The 22299-nt window shown below is 39.2% G+C and overlaps 1 protein-coding gene across 2 annotated transcripts in view; it reads right to left on the bottom strand.

Annotated features, from left to right (window-relative positions):
• The window catches only part of Smp_033260.1 (family C48 unassigned peptidase (C48 family)), a gene marked incomplete at its 3' end in the record, with an annotated part of 35592 nt that overhangs the window by 8624 nt on the left and 4669 nt on the right, over positions 1-22299 (bottom strand). The window contains exons 1-7 of one of the 2 annotated variants that reach the window (XM_018793710.1): positions 12840-12951; positions 12680-12797; positions 10764-11086; positions 9778-9833; positions 8067-8269; positions 6572-6740; positions 4797-4939 (exon numbers count right to left, since the gene is read on the bottom strand). In XM_018793710.1, the coding sequence (XP_018647132.1) occupies positions 4797-4939; positions 6572-6740; positions 8067-8269; positions 9778-9833; positions 10764-11086; positions 12680-12797; positions 12840-12943 (1116 nt within the window). In that variant the 5' untranslated portion in view covers positions 12944-12951. Of the gene's footprint in view, positions 1-4796; positions 4940-6571; positions 6741-8066; positions 8270-9777; positions 9834-10763; positions 11087-12679; positions 12798-12839; positions 12952-22299 lie in introns of those variants that run through there. The other variant, XM_018793721.1, reaches the window with a different exon arrangement.

The raw sequence follows: 22299 nt of genomic DNA, 5'->3' as shown, positions 1-22299 counted from the left end.
CAGGAACAGGTAACCCAGATGTTTAAGCAGGGTATTAACTGACATGTTTCATATATTGCTAAACTCTACTGAGCTTTCAGAATGGAATTCTTGATTATCCAATCAACGCAGAATATCTTTTTAATTACAATAACTTGTTCAAATCTCAACATGTTTGAAATAATGTCAACCCCAATAAAGAAAAAACAATGTGTGACAAATGTAGTATGTAAAATTGTTGGTTACACTGAAAAGAACATTTACCTCACCAAGACTAATCATGTTAACTAGCAGTCTTTAGATTGTGGTAATCAGATTTGCTGTGAATTCATGGTCAAATAGTTGTCATAGATATGGATATGAAGGATCCACCTAGGGGAGTTGGGAAACCCTGATTCCAAACCAATGGTGCACATGGGCTCCCGCATCCTGAAGGAACAAATGGCGAATGAACCAGTTATTGGTCACCGGCTACCATGGGACTGCATCTCCTCACGATGCTCCACTGCCTTGTGGGTTAGACCTCTAGGTCAAAGGCTCGGGGTGTGGTCCTCTAAGAAAACCACCTGCTTCGGTTTGGGCACCCGGGCAGTATGACAGCCCTCTCGCAAATAAATGAAATGGAACATTCAACTGACAATTATGTTCTCGTTCATACTAGAAACAAATCAATTTGCATTATTACTATTATTATTGTTATTATTATTATTTACCATATCGTTAATTCACCCCCTTTTATCCCCAATTTGTGTAACCTTACTTTTCAACTTATGCAGCAGCTCGCTCTTGGTGGAAAATCTGTCCTATCTAAACGATCTCCAGTCACTGTCTGGTTGAAAGTGAATGCTTCCACCGATTACGAATACTGAAGCAGTCTTTCTGAAACCACGTACGCCGTTCAAGCTGGCCTCCTTCAACGTTCGCACACTAATGAAGATCAGACAACAGATAGGGCTGGCTATGTCTTTGGAAGGTCTTAATATTGACGTTTGTTGTCTATCCGAGACCTGTATTCAAGACTCTAGTGAAGTACTACAAATTCGCTCTCCATCTGTCGCTTCGAAAAGCTTGTTTCACGTGCGCTTATCCGGGGACTCTGTGGCATCTTCGTCTGGTCTTGCTGGCGTTGGTGTTGCACTAAGCACTAGAGCTGAGGCAGCACTAATCGATTGGATCCCCATTAACAGTCGGTTATGTGCTGTTAGATTAGAAAGTTCCATCAAAGTGAGAAGAAACCGGCGTGAGAAACGGTGTCTTTTCGTCATCTCCGCCTATGCCCCGACAGATTGCAGCCCGGATGCAATCAAGGATGAGTTTTACCACCAGTTAACAGTTCTTCTCCAGAAAACGCGTTCGACAGATATCGTAGTATTAGCCGGAGACTTGAATGCACAGGTCGGGCGTCTAGGCACAGAAGAGAGTCGTTTAGGTGGCCGATGGGGACTTGTTGGTCGCAGGACAGATAACGGGGACCGTTTGCTGCAACTGTGCACAGACCACAACCTGTTTCTGGCCAGCACTAACTTCCGGCACAGTCATCGCCGGTGTGCCACCTGGCGTCCTCCCTCTGCATCCCAAGCCTGGACTCAGATTGATCACATCGCGATCAGCTACCGCTGGTGTGGTTGTGTACAAGACTGCTGCTCCTTTTGGAGTACCTATCTGGAGTCTGATCATGCCCTGGTCTGAGCCAATCTCACCTTACTTTTCAGTGGCCGAAGAATTGACCGCCATCAACGGATCGATGTTAGTAAACTGGCTGCAACTTCTGTTGCAAGTAAGTATCGAGCGGAGCTAGCTTCTAGGCTAGCTACCATACCACTGAAAAGTATAGATGAGCATTGGTTGCATCTTCACGACGCCATGAAAATGGCGAGTAAAGCCGCTTGCGGCTTCGCGAAACGTCCCGCTTACAAGCACTGGGTTTCTTCTGGCTCCTTACAACTGATGCAAGCCCGTCGGTCTACTCCGGGTGACCGTGAGTTTGACCACAAACGAAGGCTGTTACGTAATGAAATTGGGCAAAGCTTGCGTAAGGACCGAGAAGCCTGGTGGTCGGAGCGTGCTAATGAGATGGAAGCAGCAGCTGCATCTGGTAACTGCCGGAAGCTCTTCCAACTCATCCGAGCCACTGGCAGCAAGAAGTCTGGTGTGAGTGAAACAATCTACGAGGATGACGGGATGCCAATCACTAACATCTCTCGACGTCTTGGACGATGGGCGGAATTTTTCGAAGGGCAGTTCAACTGGCCTGCTGCTCCGGCAACATCGACCAGTTTGTCCTGCCCCCCATGGCCGGTGACGACTGATCCATCAAACGAGGCGGAAGTCCGCAAGGAACTCCAACTCTTGAAACGTTACAAATCACCGGGCCCAGATGACTTACCTCCGGCTCTTTTTAAAGATGGTGGTGACTTTCTGACTAAGGAATTGACTGTGTTGTTTGCAAAGGTTTGGGAGCAAGAAAGTGTTCCAACATCATGGAATGAGTCAATAGTCGTCCCTATCTTTAAAAAGGGTTCACGTTGTTCCTGTAATAACTATCGGGGGATAAGTCTACTTCCGATTGCGTTCAAACTATTGGCTTCTATCATTCTTCGTAGGTTGTTTAAAACCCGAGAACGACTGACTCGCGAGGAGCAGGCTGGTTTTCGTTCTGGTCGAGGATGCATTGATCACATCTTCACCCTCCGCCAAATGTTAGAACACCGTCATACTTATCGCAGGCCAACAATCGTAGTGTTTCTTGATATCAGGGCTGCCTTCGATTCGTTGGACAGGACTGTTCTCTGGGATTGTCTATTGAAGAAGGGTGTGCCTGAGAAGTTCATTAACATCTTAAAGGCCCTGTATACGAACACCTCAGGCAGAGTGAGGGCATACAACCACCTTTCTCCCTTGTTCCATTCGAGCAGTGGGGTTAGGCAGGGTTGCCCAATCTCACCATTCCTCTTCAACTTTGCCATCGACGACATCCTGGAAACAGCTCTGATGGATGTAAGTAATGGCGGTGTGGATCTGCTGCCTGGAGAACGACTTCTCGACCTCGAGTATGCAGATGATATTGTCTTACTGTGCGATAATGCCCAAGGCATGCAATCCGCACTTAATCAGTTGGCAATCAGTGTCCGCAGGTACGGCATGTGCTTTGCACCCTCCAAGTGCAAGGTACTCCTACAAGACTGGCAAGATTCTCATCCTGTACTCACCCTGGATGGTGAGCAGATTGAAGTAGTTGAGAAGTTCGTGTATCTAGGTAGCTACATAAGTGCTGGTGGGGGCGTGAGTGATGAGATTGATGCACGTATAATGAAAGCCAGAGCGGCTTATGCCAATCTGGGCCATCTTTGGCGCCTTCGTGATGTTAGTCTGGCTGTAAAAGGTCGGATTTACAACGCGTCAGTGAGAGCAGTTTTGCTCTATGCTTGTGAAACCTGGCCTCTCCGAGTTGAGGATGTTAGACGTCTCTCTGTGTTCGATCATCGTTGTCTCCGAAGGATTGCTGACATCCAGTGGCAACACCATGTTAGTAATGCAGAGGTTCGGCATCGTGTGCTCGGGCGCAGAGACGATAATTCAATTGGTGTCACCATCTTGAAACACCGACTTCGGTGGCTTGGACATGTTTTACGAATGTCGTCCCAGAGAATTATTTGCCGACTCTGGGACTGGTTGGAAAAAGCGGAGAGGAGGTCAGTGTATGACATGGTGTCGTGGTATGAAAGAAAGCTGCAAAGGGCTAGCTTCTGTTGGTCCTTCACGACTCCCTGGCTGGGGTCCGAGAGATGGTGCAACACAGTGGCTAGAGACGTTATCAGATATGGCTCATAATAGAAGCCAGTGGCGATCCTGCTGTAACCTTCTTCTACTTTCTTCATAAAGAGTGGCTATAACTTTCCTAACTGAGAGAGCTCTTCTGGTTGTACATTTCAGTTCCCCCCATCATTACTCTTCTCCTTTTCTTTTCTTCATTCTTTTATATATACGCATCTTCTTCCTTCTCCTCCCATTCTCATTATTTTGTGTGGCGCATATGTATCCGGTGCCCTTTGTACCAATATATATGTGATTAAATAAATAATGTCATAGACAACATAGGACTTTTGTAGTTAGATTTGTAAACAAATGGATACCGACTCGGTTGTCTGAAAGTTAAGAGCTTGCCACGAAATCTAAATGTCCTGACCTCAATTCCTGAAGTGGTTATATGTGTTCACTCTTAGGGAATCCTATAATAGGATGAAACAACTGCCTAGTGCTTTCTGGTTTTCAGTGGTTGTTTAACTAAGGTTAGTCTTTGATGTAAACTGTAAAATTAAACAATCTCGACAAAACCCGTAATACTGATAACACACGACTCTGAACAAATCCCTATCGATCTATGTTTCTACCGTTTGCATTAACATGAAAAATGAAAATAGAGTCAATTGCGCAATATATAGCCTTCAAGGAATAAAAACAGAGAATGAAAACGTATGGAATGACATTAAAATCAAGATTTTTAAAAACAACTAACGAATGAAGATGCAAATGTGGCATATCACGATGCATATCGAGTGACGTCACACTTAAGATTTGTAACCATAGATTACGTTTATCGGACAGGCCTGAATCGGGAAGTTTACATTTTGCCAAATGCTTTGGACAGGTATAGTTAAAAGCCTCAAGCATTGGTCACTGAATGATTGCAAGTTAGTTGTTTATATTATTGAACAGCTTTGTGTATTATCGCTTTTACTGGCTAGATTTACAAGAAACCGTTAATTATCCCAAAACATAATCTAGAGTCACAATTAATTGATAAATATGAAACTGACCATATCACTTAACCAATTTGTTCCAGTTAATGTCATTAGTTCACGACGTGTAACAACTAATTTAAATTTATCTACAAGTAATTCATCTGGAGAACCAGTACGAAGAGCTGCTTCAACCTGAGCTAGTTGAGGTGCAGTTAAAACTAAGAGACAAAAAAACGAAATACAATAACGATGGCAATAAAAGGTGATAATTCATCATTGAACTACACTTTCGAAAGTAAAACATCGCCTTAATGTCAATAATAAAAAAGTAGAAAAATAAATCAACAATCTCTGTCTAGAAAATATTGAACCAAGTTTACTTCGTGTAAACAATGTATTAAATTATACTTATTACAGTAGATTATTTCAGTAATGACAGTCTTTAGGAGCCAATTTTACTTCCTAGGTGCCAATGGCTGATGTAATGCCAGGCGAAAAGCATTACTAATATCTTGAAGAACGGATAGATAGCTAACTAATCAATATCTGATATCAATTATTTCCGACAGTATCTGTGTCATATTTACAAAACAGTCAATTCCGATCATTCTGATGGTACAGTCGGACAATATTTGATCGAATGTTTGACCCAGCCAAGTTTCTCACAGACAGAAAGGAGGAGAGGAGAAAAGGTAAGTATCAAAATTAGCACACTTAGATCTCGATCCATGAAATTCAAACACTGGTTGTCAAAATTAGATTTCTATTCTATGTTAATCAATCAGAAGCGCCATTTCTGTATTGTCAAACACGACTAATCAACAAAAATAAAAGATGCACAAAAGTTATCTTATCTGCAAGTCACATAACATGATATGATGTCACTGAAACAAAAAAAATGTAGCCAAAAGTAAAGAACTATGATCAAAGTAATTAAACATTGTTTCTTTGTACATATTAGCAGTGTCTGAAAAGAGTACACTGCATGTAGGCAAACGAAAACTGTTAACGAGATTCTCACATAAAACGTAGTAAAAATGGACTTAAAAATTATATGCATGAGTGTTTGGTCATTCAACCTAAAACTGAATACGTAATGGTTCACGCTGCAACTGACATAATAATGATGAGACAAATGAAACAAATTCGAACCTCATGGCTAGTATTCAAATGTTTAAAACAGTGAACCTTAAATTCAGTATCATGAAGAAATGACATTCAAAAGTTGCTTCAATGTTAGACGTAAAATATTTCCACGAATAGACTGCATTATACTATGAGAACGAAACCTGAAATGTAAAGTGGTTTAGAGTCATACTTCAAGTGTGTGGGTTATTACAGGGATGTACAAACTAAAGCCGAATTGGAGAATGCAACCCAACGGTTAACATATAAGATACACTTGAAAATACCAGTTTTTTTCACGTTTTTCCCAACATACAAACAAATTCTAAAATATGACTTGAAAAACTTATTTATGAATTTAGCGAGACACGTTAATCTAGATAGAATACTAATTTTACAGAATGCATTATTGACTAAATAACACTAAACCCACCTAAATAAATGAGGCTTTGCAGGTGAGTCATCGTTAGCCTAACTTTATTAACACTACAATGGATACAATGTGTGAAAAAACAAAGTCCCCCCAGACACACAAACACGCAGATGATATACACATAGAGGATGGGCGATAATTGACAGGTTCATCCCAACTTTACTACTATAGTAGTATTGATATATACCGTGAACTAAATGATATTGAATTTCCATATTTTGCACACCGTTAAGATCATAATTGAATGAGCATTATAAACTAGTACAAGATAGATCTAAAAAAAAAATCATACCAGGGAGAGTTGGTACTTTAGGTTCTTTAACTTTGACAGGTTTATATGGCAGTTCAATAGGAATAGGTTGAGGTACCAAATATGGATCTTCCAAAATAGGAGGTGATCTTAGTAAACAAGCAAGTCTCTGTTCAAGATTGTCAATACGCTCTTTTTCAGCTGAAGCACGCTGAAACAATGAAGCAATGAAATGAAGTGTTACGATTATAAAAATAAGAAGAATTGTCTTGGAAAAGCTAAAGTTTGGATTATTCGCTTGCTTTTAAAACAGTAATACATTATAAAATTAAGAAAACATTTAACATACAATATTGTTGGATGATGCAAGAATTCAAACGCGATCCATTGATTATCAAATCGAGATATATAAAACTCCAGACAATAATACTACTTTCAAGTAGAGCTGGTCAGTAGATTCGTTCAAAACCATATAACTTATTCTGAACTAAAATGCATGTTCAACAACGATGAAAGATAACCAACATCGACTAACTGGTTTATAATTATCCTTAGGAGTAGAATGACTGAACCAGGTCATAAACGTTTATTATATTTCTTTTAAAAATGTTTTATTTCATGAACATACAGAACTAAATAACTTTACTCCAGAGTTGGATTCTGTATTTGAATAACAGAGGAGCTTCCGCTCGTTTCTGTCTATTTAATGAGTAAGGAATGGAGGAAGCGAATAGGCATAAGAATTGATGTCTTACGGAATTAACCAAATAAAGTTCAGATGATGAGTTCATTTTGTCCAATCATTCTTAGGCTTTACTATTAATGTCAGTCAGTTCGTAATACACAACGTAGAACCTGACAAATATGTGGATCGATTCAAGTACCCATTCTATACTACCACAAAGAGATAAAATTATTTCAAGACAAACAGTAGAGTGGTAAGAGTAGTAACAGCATCAGTAGTCGAAGTCGAGAAGATTCAATAAAGAAAAAAGGGAAAGGTGATAAAGATTTGGGCACTTAGGTTTTAAAAGAAGATGGAGAGTAAATGAACCTGGACAAGTCCGTGTTACTAATATAATATGAGTAAAATATGTTTGCTAATAACTAACTCGATATCTTCTATACATATTCACTTTTCCAACAAAATCCTTGAAGTATTCATAAAATACGTTTAGTATAGAAATATAGTACTTTAAAAAAAATTGCCCAAGGTTAATGAGTTTTGATCTTAGTTATGCAAATTCATTTAGTGAAAGTCGGAAATACATAGTTACAATACAACAATAAATCGGTTATATTATTAATTATATCAACCCTAAGTTGTACTTCATGTCCAATTCAAAATTGAACCTATTAAGATTCAAACTAATATAGTAGAATTATACCTTATCCTCGAGATGAAGGTATATATTCTTGAAGAATAATGAATATAGAAATAAAATGTGGTTAGAAAACCCTATTAACATTAACTAACGTTGTTTCGTTCAGTTAGGGAAAAATGCAAGAGCTTGTAATGAAACGGCATTTAAATTACCTGCTTTTCCCAAAATCGTATGTTTGCTTTTGCCAACTCATATTCACGTTCACGTTCATTCTTTTTAGCCTGATAGCTTGAGGTCAAGTTGTTAAGCCAGTTATCCGATAAGTAGGGAGATTCTGCAATACTTTCAAGCCACGCACGAGTTTTCAAGTCACTGGTATCTGAAGTTGGGACAGAGACAGTTTGATCATTCGTACCTAGCAAGAGAATTGGATGAGATTAAAGAAACAATCTAAATTGAAATGCAATCAAATCAACTTTCAGGAGAAAAAACTATGGGATTTTAGTAAAACTTGCATTCTTAGAAGTTAAAATAGTAGTTTGTATGGTATCAGTTTCACAGCAAGCTGATTGTAACAGCCATATACATGAATAAATAGAGCACAATTTAAGGGACGACACACTCGCCACTATTTAACTACAACAGCTATCAGGTACATCTCCCCTAAGTTTGTTTGACATCCTGGTGATACGTACTATAGGACTGATCCGAAAGAATGACGAGACCAAGTGGATAAAATAAGAAAGTAATAAAGTACTTGAATCGAAGCTAACAAGAGATGAATGTTATTCTGTTAAACAATGAAAATTAATTTTAATTGTTCCACCTTCGATAATGTGAAAATTTTTAAGTGTTTTAGAGATAAAGAGCTGAGATGGTGGAGAAACTTTGTAGCTCAGGTGGATGATTTTGGTGGGGTTTCTAAACATCATCAGAAGAACAATGAAAGCTCCACGACTGTACCAAGCACCTCAGAGAACGAAACTCAACTAGATACGAAGCTAAATGACCACGCCATCATAGGCAATATGGGGCCTAACACATATTTACATCCACTCAAGTTACAACATACAATTACCATAGAAAAATGAAGCTATCAAGACAAATCCTAGAGTAGTATAGGTAACAACAGTCTTAGTTTAAGGAATAAGCTATCAGAGATACGGTTCGAGAAAGAAGCATGGATTGGTAAAATAAAGTTTTATCGTGATTTAAAAATTTAGGATTTAAGGGAAGACAAAGAGTAAGTCCACCTATGTTATTGTAAACAATTCTAATCCATGTCACTACTGGTTATGATAGTCACACAGACACTAATCAAGTACATCTCAGCTCAACAGTTAGTATCTTGATCGACTGATCCCATGTCTTGGTTTGGGCGCCCCTACTTTTCTTCCAACCTACTACACTAGCCATTATCATGCATCACAGTAGTCGATGTGTAAACATTGATTGATATCGCAACACGAATATTTGGTTTCAGTGAGTGTTTTAGTGCTTGGGTAATATTTATTTCATCCCTTCTAGTTAACCATTTATTAGATCTGATAGTTTCTCAGAAATTGGTTTGGACACTAATTGTACTTCATTGAGAAGTAAAACTAAGTAATATCCAAAGTTTTGATGAATATTCGACCGACTGAATTATTACTACAACCTTACCCATTAAATATTTATGCAAATCTGTTTAAACTTAGCTATATCAAAACAAATTAATCAGTAGATCTTTAATAACTTTATTTGAATGTCGTATTCGGTCACAATTAAGAAACAGTCAGAAGTTATTTGCTAAGGTATACCTTTCAGAAGAAGCTTGAAAGAAGTCAGAAGTCCGCACCTTAATTTTTGTTGTTACTAATGCCTGATGGAATCAACCTATTTTTGTCAAAACACTATCGAACTTTAAACAAACAGCAAACTTACTATGGTGGTCAATTGGCTGGATTCGGTTGGTTGGAAGAATTGGTGAAAGATTACATCTAAAGAAAAAATATACAGGATTTGGGAAACAGGTTAACGAATGAGAAGACTAGCTGGTTAACTTGAAAGGTATGAAAGAGAACAAACAATTCAACTAGCAGACTTTCCGAGTACGTAAAACATACTGCAACTGGCATCCAGTTGTCCAGTATCCACTAGGAGCCAAAATGAATGACTGGCACTGCAGTTCAATCTTTTGGTCAAGAAAGTTGACTAACTTGATGTTCACACCTATTTCGCTTTGTTTCTTATCATTTCGAATGATTATGCAACCAGTTAAGAATTTCATTTTGCTAACGCAACTCTTTATTTTGGTTGATTAGTAGTAAATATAAAAAATACTACGCTACATTATACAAATACGCATCAATCTTAATTACTTTTGTTCATACATTTTGTGTCTTCCTCTTTTAATGATTTCGGTTAGGTCTTGAACATTTATCTAAACTTCACAAACTTAAGTATATTAAACATTCACCCACAATTATTTTAACTGTAATTTTAAGCTGCATAAAGTTGATGAGAAGTCGTCGAATAAAATAATTCCATCATATTCTCTAAACCTGGTTGTTCTTGCTGTTTAAACTTATCAAGGGATATGATTGTATACAGTTTTATTTAGTTACACAGGTAACAGTTACCCAAAAGTACGTTTATGAAGACTTATTAATTTTCACTATATCCGTCTCACTGTTCAGCATCGCCAGGTTCAAAATAGATATCAGTGAAATTATTGAAGTTTAACACTATGTGAAAGGTGAAAATCAGTGGATGAGGTAATGGTATGACAAAAGTATTTAGAAAACCTGGATAATATTGTGACATTTGACAGATTAGTTCCAATAACAAACGGAACGAATTCGCCAATCATTAAGACGATAAACATCGAGACAAATCAGGAACAGTGACATAAAAGCACAATGACTTACTGCCGCAATAAAGAACAGTGATTATCTTTAATTTCGTCTAGATTTATAGTGATGGGACCATATAAATTATTCGTAGGTTTGCCAGCAGGAGTTCGGGAAAATGATGACGCCTTATCTAATAGCCGTTGGTATATCTGTCTTTCAGATGAAATGTGATTTTTCTTTAGAGATGACTTTGTGTGACCATTAAACGGAGTAGAGCTGAAGACAGATGACTGCCTCATTTTTTGCGAGTAGGTACGATTATTGGATACAAAACTTTGGAGGAAATAATGACAAACATCACCAGGCCGACTAAATGCCTTTAAACTCACGGATGGTAGCTGAAACATAGAATTTACTATTAGGGGGATGCTGAGAATATGGCATGGTAAAATAAGTGGACTCAAATAAAATATTTTAAAAGTTTGAGCGGATCACCTTTCATTATTTACCATCATTCTAATCACTAGATGATGATAACAAACGATTAAAGCAGGAAACTAATGCAATTGAAAATGAGACTACTGTTATGGTAGGCACCGGATTAAGATGTAGTGATGTACCAAATTCGGAAAAGTTAGTAAGTGCAGTGATGAAAATGTGGAGTTACCTGGACGTTGACTAGCTTTTGGATAGTTGGCACTACAGATATGATCATATACCTTCAGGTATCATATACAAGTGAACACTTGATCGAAAGTCAGTCTTTAAAAAAGTGAACGCATAAAATCAGAATGGAAACTAAACTATCAGCTTGTAAATCTTTAAAATCAAACAAAACTCCAAAATACCAATTATTTTCAATTTTTTAAACTAAAAACTGGATTCCAGAACTATTTGGCATAGTCTAAGTTAACTCTGAAAAGGCATGTGAAGACAACTGAAGATAATCACAACTCGTGTGGACTGATAGTCACAATGGATTACTCATCAACAACGTATTTTATGTTTCAGATGTAAAAGAAATATTAACATTATATTTAACATGCATACACCCTGTGGTTTACATATGCGATGCTTGATCAGGTGATATTTTCGAATTCCATCTGTTGGCCCCACTACACAAGTCGTCTCAATCTTTCCTATATGACTAAAAGTTTACCATAACTTTTTCTTGGTTACTGGGCTGAACCATCTTGAAAAATATTACGATGTCTTGCATAAATATCGTTCTGATTGAGGTTAAACTGAGATATGAACACAAATATTGATGTGAAGTGGTGGGAAACCTGGTGCCTTTCTTTGAGTTCCGTAAGTGATAATGTTCAGGAAAAACTAGTCTTGAAGGCCAATTTTTACGCACCGACAGGCATATCGCACAAATCACATCTAGCAGAAATGAGATATAGTCCAAGTTACCACACTTCTCGGAGGCACAAAAAAATTGAAGGATGAGGACATTAAAGTATATACGATAGACAAGTCCAAAATTCGCACTTTATATTTGCAATTAAATAATAGTAAATACGATTCGGTTAAAGTATTGAGTGAATAATTAAACCAGTTACCGTTAAATAATCTGCAGATCCTTTAGTGGAAAGAAATTTTACACCATGGCTGTTTAGGATAATGCCCTAACGAAACAAGGGATAAACTCAAGTGTAAACTGGCATGTTCGAAACTTAGTGGATGGCAAGTCACAGATACGTACTAACAGGTGTCAGTGTACTACTCTCAAAAGGATAGTGAATGGTAAACCATCCTGAATGACAACGAATATCACCAAGGTCAGTATCTACGATCAAATCACACGAATGAGGTAATTTCTGGAAGCGAATTGAATCTTTGGAAATTACAGATAAATCTAAAGATACATAGTTTTGTAGAACTCAAAGTTGATAGTAAAACAAATTTCTACCACAGTTGTATTTGATGTGAGTGCTCGCAAAAAGAAAGATGTAATTCCAAAATTACAGTCACTTTGAAATTCTTACTAGATTTCCGAGGGAATAGCCGTTATGAGTTGTGGTGTTGTTGCTTTTCTCTTTTCCACTAAGATCCCGAGAATTGCGATTGAATATTCGCTCGTAAACACTGGAGACACGGGATGAGCTAGAACAAAAATATGTTTACAGCTCAAAATTTTCTTTTTACCATAACTTTAGTCGTTTCGTGTCACGATAAAGCGGTACATCACCTTCCAAGTCGCAGACAGGTAGAGGAGCTCGAAAACAGAATCCCGCCTCCGTTTCCTTCATTGCGCCTCAAAGGTCACGTCAAGTCTGGGAACTAATGTTTCAATATATAATTTTTTAGACTGACTGATAACAATCAATTGATTAATTTGCCCTGATATGCTGATTTCAAAGAATAGCTTAAAAAATTTTGTATCATGAATTTAAGCCAATAGAGTCTGTTCATATCTAGCATCAACTACGCAACAAAGTGAGAAGTTTCACATGTTAATAATTTGACATGAAAGTCAGTTTACAGCAGATAATTGATTTATTATAGACTAGATAACATTTCCAGAGTATCTCCTTAACTTCAATGTTTTGAACAACAGGAAAAATACGAACGTGGTAAGTGCGAAATCGCTAATTTAAAAACTGTGGTAGTCACATCTAATTATTCTGTACGAAAAATGGAATATTCTTAGTTTGACCCGCCCCTCATGTTAAGGCAACGCTCTGATTGCTGTAATTACCTTGGTTGTGGTTCTTTTTAATTTTTTACCACAGCTTACTCATTTGGGGAGGGGCAGGAGTGGGTTACTAGTAGATAGGTTGTAGTTTGGGATAAACGAACTGTGTAGCAGTAAATAAATCCCCAAAACAAATAGATCTGTAAGTCCGCGACATTCGAAGCTGGCGACATTAGTTTTAATTGGCTCACTTAGCTGAGTGCGCTTGGTTATGCATCCGCATAAGATCACGAGTGAGTACTCCATGTTTCACTTCTCCTACAACCCATAGCCATCTTGGACTAGTCAATTCTCAATATATCGATAGTCTATTAAGCACATCCTCGAGCCTCTTCGCTTTTGACGTCTGATTTGACTAGGTTGGCACGTTTTGAGCATAAAACGTGTTGCTGGGTAAAGTGTTGTCAAACTCCGAATACTTGTGGCATATTTAGTGGTGATCGTGTAGGTATGATCTCGTAAACTGTGAGTCTGTTCCTTTTTGAACTCTAGACATCATTTCTTTGCTTTAATTTTTATGTATCGTGATGTCTTATTTGTATACTTTAATTTCGTCATGACTGAAGAGACTCGTAGGTTATTCAAGATCAAGACTATTGTAGTGGTATTGGTCCTAAACACAATCCCCAAAGCTGAACATAGGATAACTGGGAAGACAAACCTTCAGATGTAACACTAAGAGAAGGTCAATGATGGTGGCCGCGGGAACATTCATTATGATTTCGATTCATCGGATGTCATGGCTCAACCTAGCAGGTATGGTCATTCTCGTGTAACTTTTCTCTTTTATTCATGTTAAATATATTGTTCTATCTCCAGCCTAAGTGTGTTCTCCATCGTATATTGGTGACGATTATGATAGGGCGACTCGGTGCAGACAATTATGTGACTTCCACATAGGATATCATAGATTAGTTAGTCATATCATTACAAATCTACAATTTTAGGATTAGGTGTATTATAAGGGCAGTATTAATTATGATGTAGACCATAATATTACACTCCTACACTACCCTTAATTCAGCTAGTTCCATTCTGGTCCGATAACATCAAAGCCTGGTTCTGCTGCGCAGAAGCTGACTTCCACGACTACGGCTAGACAGGCCTATGTGCGAAATTCCACGCAGTAGTGAAGGCACAACCGCGAGAATTCAACAGGTCAGTCACACCTAGTGTGTTTACTAGTGACGTTTCGGAACCTTATGAAACTCTACAAAGTTGATTCTTAAACGCGGAGATCTAACCGATCAATGAGGGTTAGATCAACTGCTCAGTAACATTGATCTACAACATGTCTCGGCAACGAACATATTGTTATGAATGAGAGAGGCCATTGGTCAGCGGACCTATGACGAGGGTCTGTGTGGACAGCTCTTCCTGTCTAAGCTTCCCCAGCAAGTGCAAGCAATGCTTGCTTCATTTCAAGACAACATTGTAGACGAACTGGTTGCATCTGCCGACAGAATTTTGGAGATCACTAAAACTCACGGCGGCAAGGTCTATCCAGTCAGAGAAAGGCCTCAAACGACACTCAGAACTCTGTTATAATCAGACGCGTTACTTTCATATTCGTCATGACTGTAGACGATCCTTAACTCCTCGAAGGAGTACTTCAAATAAACGATCAATCCCTAGATCACGAAAGATAGATAACCCAGACTAGTGCTGATATCATAGTCAGTATGGAAAATCTCGAAATCGCTCAAAACCCTGCAAGTTTCCAAGCTCAAAATCGACTCACACGAAAAACGTTTCATGAAACTTCCCAACCGGCTCGCGTTAACGGCGACCGTAGTCGGCGAATATAGCCTCCTGTTATACATCACTGATGTGGTGGCGAAAGTTCAGTACCATTTTGACACCTACATAAAAGCAAGAGATCTTCCTGAGAATTCTAACTACCGACTGGAGAAAAGTAGTTTACAACTTACAGGTGGCAAACGGGAAACCGATTGCCATATTTAGTAAGCGATGTGTTTATCTTAACATGGATTTACTCGAACCCATCCACTGGATCTTCGTTGTTGCAGATATTTCTATGCCAATCTTTGGTATAGATCTAATATGGCATCATAATTTACTCATCGACACGCACAAATGGAAGTTAGTAGACGGAAGCACTAATTTATCTGTTCATATTACTTCTTTTTACCGTTGTAGCTTATCCATTGTCACAGTAAAGCACACGATCTATCCAAACAACCGACGAATACTCTGTAAGTACAGTGAGATATACCAACCGCAAACGAAATTTCCATGTGTGACTAGCAATGTTACACATCACATCACGACTACAGGAACACCTGTATTCTCAGAATTGCGCCGACTAGCTTCTGAAAAGCTGAGGTTGGTTTGAAAGGGATTCTACCATGTGATAGACGTAGGAATCGTCCAGCTACGAAACAACCTTGAGCATCTTCCTTCCCCTTTATCCCTAAAACGGATAGCAACGGCTGGTGTCCAACTAGTGAGTATAGACAATTGAATGCGAAAACCATTCCTGATCGTTACCCGTTGCCTCACATCCACGATTTGACAGCTACTTTGAAAGGTATAACTGAGTTTTAAGAAATCGGCTTGGTTCGTGACGCCATTCCTAGAACCGCTATCATCACACCTTTCAATCTCTACTAATTTTTAAGAATGCCTTTTGGTTCAAGAAAGCTGCACAAACTTTCCAGTGATTCATCGGTTACGGGTGTTCTTTCAGAAACGTTTTCTTCTAAAAGTCTAATTTATAGGTACAATTCATTAGATTGTGATTGTCGTCAACGGTCTATTTTATTGATCAATAGGCTACTAGTGTTTCCAATCCATCGTTCCATAAGAGTGCACACGGAAGTCTCATAAGTGGAGTATTTGACTAGTACTATATCCAGTTTTTATGCAAACCATGGATACACCTTCAACGTCTGAAAACGTGGTGGAATCGTTTCTGTGGTTGAAAACGAGTAGCAAAATCAAAAGCTTCAAGCAATACTTGATTGAACCCAAGTCAATTAAAAAAGCCCTAACAAAGCATATCTTTCCAAGCAAGGTGATTAACATTAGATAAAACACGAGGATATTAAAGCTAATAGATGCGAAATAGCTGGAACCTATAACTAGTTTATTGGAAATACTTGATTTACTTCCACTGTTAGTGGGATATAGATTGGATTAAGCATGTTTTATGCATGATGGTGTTGCTGCGCGCTGATTGGTTAATTTTTAACCGATCAGCCCGGGCATATTATTGCAGAAAAATCTATAAGCTTCTTATGCATATACTATAAATATATGAACGATATTTAAACTATTGATTGCTGATTGCTGTTCACATACCATTGTTATTTTGAATACAATTTCATTCCTGTTCAACGTGTTCTGATTTTGGGGTCTTGTCGAGTGTCATTGGATAAGAATACTAAGCAATAGGAATAGCTGGGTCGTTTATATAGCAACAATCACAAATATAACAGTGGCGACGAGGAAAAAGGAAAATTCATTCAAAATGCCTATATCAGATGACCAGCTCAGCCGAATACTACAGCAACAGCAGGCACAACTTGACGCACAAATGCGCCTGTTAGAAACTCTGACGCAACAGCTTAACATACACTACTCGAGTTCACATGCTACTACAAGTACTTCTTCTTGTGATGCAGTTGCCAGCAGCATCCCAGAATTCTATTATGACCCCGAATGTGGCAATACATTTCTCACGTGGTTCAAGCGTTGGGAAGACACATTTAGAATAGAGTTCTGTAATCGAGACGACGCATGGAAGACTCGACTGTTGATGCGCAAGTTGGGAAGTCATGAACATGCACGCTATGCTGATCATATATTGCCAAAGTTACCTCGAGAGCTCAGTTTCGAGGAGACAGTATCTCAGCCGTCAGAAATATTCGGTGAATCTTCCTCATTGTTTAGTATTCGCTACCAGTGTCTGAATTTGGTGAAACGAGAAGCCAATGAATATGGTGTTCTAGCAGACATCATCAACAGAGAATGTGAAAAGTTCAAGTTACGCTCGTTGACAGAAGATCAATTTAAATGCCTTATATTCATCAAAGCTCTCCAGTCACCACAAGATGCTGAGATTAGAACCAGACTTCTAACTCGTTTGGATCAAGATCCTAAAATCACACTCAGAACGTTAACAGATGAGTGTAAGCGGCTTCAGAACATCAGACACGACAATCAGTTGATTGAACAGGTATATTCTAATTTAACCTGCAGTAGTGTCAATCCTATTACGAGGTTAAAAGTTCAGAAACCGAAAACAAGTGGTAGCAAACCAACGACTGCATGTTGGTTATGTGGTGATTGGCATTATGTACGATTCTGCCCATTCAAGAAACATAAATGTCAGATGTGTAACAAACGTGGGCATAAAGAAGGTCATTGTCCTCCAAATCGTACGTCCCAGCCTAAGCAGAAGCACAAACGTCCTCGACACATAAAGTCAGCCGAATCTAAATCACTTTCTCTGGTAGCAGCCTTTCAAACAGACTATGACATTCGGAGAAAGTATGTTACGATCCAGATTAATGGTATAGCGGTTCGTCTTCAAATTGATACAGCATCCGATACTACTCTAGTGTCTAGAGAGACGTATAACTTGCTGGGAAAGCCGCCAATGAAGCCATCCAAGAAAACGGCTAAAAACGCATCTGGAGGTGTACTGAAACTAGTTGGTGAATTACAGTGTGAATTTTCCTTCATTGGAAATAACTGTAAAGGAGTATGCTATCTAACAGAACGACCAAACCTTGATCTACTTGGTCTAGATATGTTAGAAAAGCTTGGATTAATGGATATACCCATCAACAGCGTTTGTAACGTATCGTATCCATCATCAGACGCCACTTCATTTGCAAAAAAGACAGGTAAAAAGGTTCCAGAAATACGGAGTGTAGTACCAGCAGCAATTCAAACACTCCAGTGTCGTCAGATGAAGTCAGAAAAGACTTTTCAGAATTTTGTCAGCAGAACGGAATCAGGCACATCCGAACACCTCCATTCCATCCTCAATCGAATGGTCAGGTAGAACGTTTTGTTGGTACGTTCAAAAGTGCTCTAAAAAAATCAAGAGGGGAGGGCGACACCGAAGAGATCTTAGAGAGGTTCTTGTTTATACACCGTTCGACACCGAACCCTCAGACAACAAATGGAGTCTCCCCAGCGGAAGCGTTACTTGGCAGAAAAAACGTACACATTTTGACAGCATTCGTCCGACTCCAGCTCTTAGGCCGCAACGAAACGTGATGATGGAGAAACAGTACAATAGTCATCTTGGGGCACAAAAACAATTGTTCAGTGTGGGTCAAAACGTACTTGCTATGGACTATCGAGGAAAACATCCTACATGGATAGCTGGTCGGACCGTGCAAAAGAAAGGAAATGTGGTTTACGAGGTGTCCATTGGTTCAGAAATCTGGGTGCGTCATACTAACCAACTGAAATCAACCTCGATCTCCAACAACGAAACGCAGCATAGATTACCTCTTGATGTTCTGCTAGACACCTTTGAGTTCAAAACACCTGAAACAGACAGGACAGTCAAGGTGCAAACGAAGGATGATACAACGTCCTTATTACCTAGAAGATGGACTAACCGGAAGCGCAAACCAGTAAAGCGGTTGCAGTTGGACCCTAACACCAGATCCTACGAATCTGCTCAAGGGGGAGGTGTTAGTGGGATATAGATTGGATTAAGCATGTTTTATGCATGATGGTGTTGCTGCGCGCTGATTGGTTAATTTTTAACCGATCAGCCCGGGCATATTATTGCAGAAAAATCTATAAGCTTCTTATGCATATACTATAAATATATGAACGATATTTAAACTATTGATTGCTGATTGCTGTTCACATACCATTGTTATTTTGAATACAATTTCATTCCTGTTCAACGTGTTCTGATTTTGGGGTCTTGTCGAGTGTCATTGGATAAGAATACTAAGCAATAGGAATAGCTGGGTCGTTTATATAGCAACAATCACAAATATAACAGTGGCGACGAGGAAAAAGGAAAATTCATTCAAAATGCCTATATCAGATGACCAGCTCAGCCGAATACTACAGCAACAGCAGGCACAACTTGACGCACAAATGCGCCTGTTAGAAACTCTGACGCAACAGCTTAACATACACTACTCGAGTTCACATGCTACTACAAGTACTTCTTCTTGTGATGCAGTTGCCAGCAGCATCCCAGAATTCTATTATGACCCCGAATGTGGCAATACATTTCTCACGTGGTTCAAGCGTTGGGAAGACACATTTAGAATAGAGTTCTGTAATCGAGACGACGCATGGAAGACTCGACTGTTGATGCGCAAGTTGGGAAGTCATGAACATGCACGCTATGCTGATCATATATTGCCAAAGTTACCTCGAAAGCTCAGTTTCGAGGAGACAGTATCTCAGCCGTCAGAAATATTCGGTGAATCTTCCTCATTGTTTAGTATTCGCTACCAGTGTCTGAATTTGGTGAAACGAGAAGCCAATGAATATGGTGTTCTAGCAGACATCATCAACAGAGAATGTGAAAAGTTCAAGTTACGCTCGTTGACAGAAGATCAATTTAAATGCCTTATATTCATCAAAGCTCTCCAGTCACCACAAGATGCTGAGATTAGAACCAGACTTCTAACTCGTTTGGATCAAGATCCTAAAATCACACTCAGAACGTTAACAGATGAGTGTAAGCGGCTTCAGAACATCAGACACGACAATCAGTTGATTGAACAGGTATATTCTAATTTAACCTGCAGTAGTGTCAATCCTATTACGAGGTTAAAAGTTCAGAAACCGAAAACAAGTGGTAGCAAACCAACGACTGCATGTTGGTTATGTGGTGATTGGCATTATGTACGATTCTGCCCATTCAAGAAACATAAATGTCAGATGTGTAACAAACGTGGGCATAAAGAAGGTCATTGTCCTCCAAATCGTACGTCCCAGCCTAAGCAGAAGCACAAACGTCCTCGACACATAAAGTCAGCCGAATCTAAATCACTTTCTCTGGTAGCAGCCTTTCAAACAGACTATGACATTCGGAGAAAGTATGTTACGATCCAGATTAATGGTATAGCGGTTCGTCTTCAAATTGATACAGCATCCGATACTACTCTAGTGTCTAGAGAGACGTATAACTTGCTGGGAAAGCCGCCAATGAAGCCATCCAAGAAAACGGCTAAAAACGCATCTGGAGGTGTACTGAAACTAGTTGGTGAATTACAGTGTGAATTTTCCTTCATTGGAAATAACTGTAAAGGAGTATGCTATCTAACAGAACGACCAAACCTTGATCTACTTGGTCTAGATATGTTAGAAAAGCTTGGATTAATGGATATACCCATCAACAGCGTTTGTAACGTATCGTATCCATCATCAGACGCCACTTCATTTGCAAAAAAGACAGGTAAAAAGGTTCCAGAAATACGGAGTGTAGTACCAGCAGCAATTCAAACACTCCAGTGTCGTCAGATGAAGTCAGAAAAGACTTTTCAGAATTTTGTCAGCAGAACGGAATCAGGCACATCCGAACACCTCCATTCCATCCTCAATCGAATGGTCAGGTAGAACGTTTTGTTGGTACGTTCAAAAGTGCTCTAAAAAAATCAAGAGGGGAGGGCGACACCGAAGAGATCTTAGAGAGGTTCTTGTTTATACACCGTTCGACACCGAACCCTCAGACAACAAATGGAGTCTCCCCAGCGGAAGCGTTACTTGGCAGAAAAAACGTACACATTTTGACAGCATTCGTCCGACTCCAGCTCTTAGGCCGCAACGAAACGTGATGATGGAGAAACAGTACAATAGTCATCTTGGGGCACAAAAACAATTGTTCAGTGTGGGTCAAAACGTACTTGCTATGGACTATCGAGGAAAACATCCTACATGGATAGCTGGTCGGATCGTGCAAAAGAAAGGAAATGTGGTTTACGAGGTGTCCATTGGTTCAGAAATCTGGGTGCGTCATACTAACCAACTGAAATCAACCTCGATCTCCAACAACGAAACGCAGCATAGATTACCTCTTGATGTTCTGCTAGACACCTTTGAGTTCAAAACACCTGAAACAGACAGGACAGTCAAGGTGCAAACGAAGGATGATACAACGTCCTTTTACCTAGAAGATGGACTAACCGGAAGCGCAAACCAGTAAAGCGGTTGCAGTTGGGCCCTAACACCAGATCCTACGAATCTGCTCAAGGGGGAGGTGTGAGTGGGATATAGATTGGATTAAGCATGTTTTATGCATGATGGTGTTGCTGCGCGCTGATTGGTTAGTTTTAAACCGATCAGCCCGGGCATATTATTGCAGAAAAATCTATAAGCTTCTTATGTATATACTATAAATATATGAACATTATTTAAACTATTGATTGCTGATTGCTGATTGCGGATTGCTGTTCACTTATCATTATTATTTTGAATACAATTTCATTCCTGTTCAACGTGTTCTGATTTTGGGGTCTTGTCGAGTGTCATCGGATAAGAATACTAAGCAATAGGAATAGCTGGGTCGTTTATATAGCAAAAATACAATTATAACAGTGGCGACGAGGAAAAAGGAAAATTCATTCAAAATGCCTATATCAGGTGACCAGCTCAGCCGAATACTACAACAACAGCAAGCACAACTTGATGCACAAATGCGGTTGTTGGAGACTCTGATGCAACAGTTTAGCATCCGAAACTCGAGTTCACATGCTGTTTCAAGTACTTCTTGTGATGCAGTTGCTAGCAGCATCCCAGAATTCATATATGATCCCGAAAGTGGAAATACTTTTCTCACGTGGTTCAAGCGTTGGGAAGATACATTTAGAATAGAATTCTGTCAACAAGATGACGCATGGAAGACTCGGTTGTTGATGCGTAAGTTGGGAAGCAATGAGCATGCACGTTATGCTG

Source organism: Schistosoma mansoni, assembly GCF_000237925.1.
Source record: "Schistosoma mansoni, WGS project CABG00000000 data, supercontig 0199, strain Puerto Rico, whole genome shotgun sequence".
NCBI lineage: Eukaryota > Metazoa > Platyhelminthes > Trematoda > Strigeidida > Schistosomatidae > Schistosoma > Schistosoma mansoni.
This window is presented reverse-complemented; position numbering and strand designations above follow the sequence as displayed.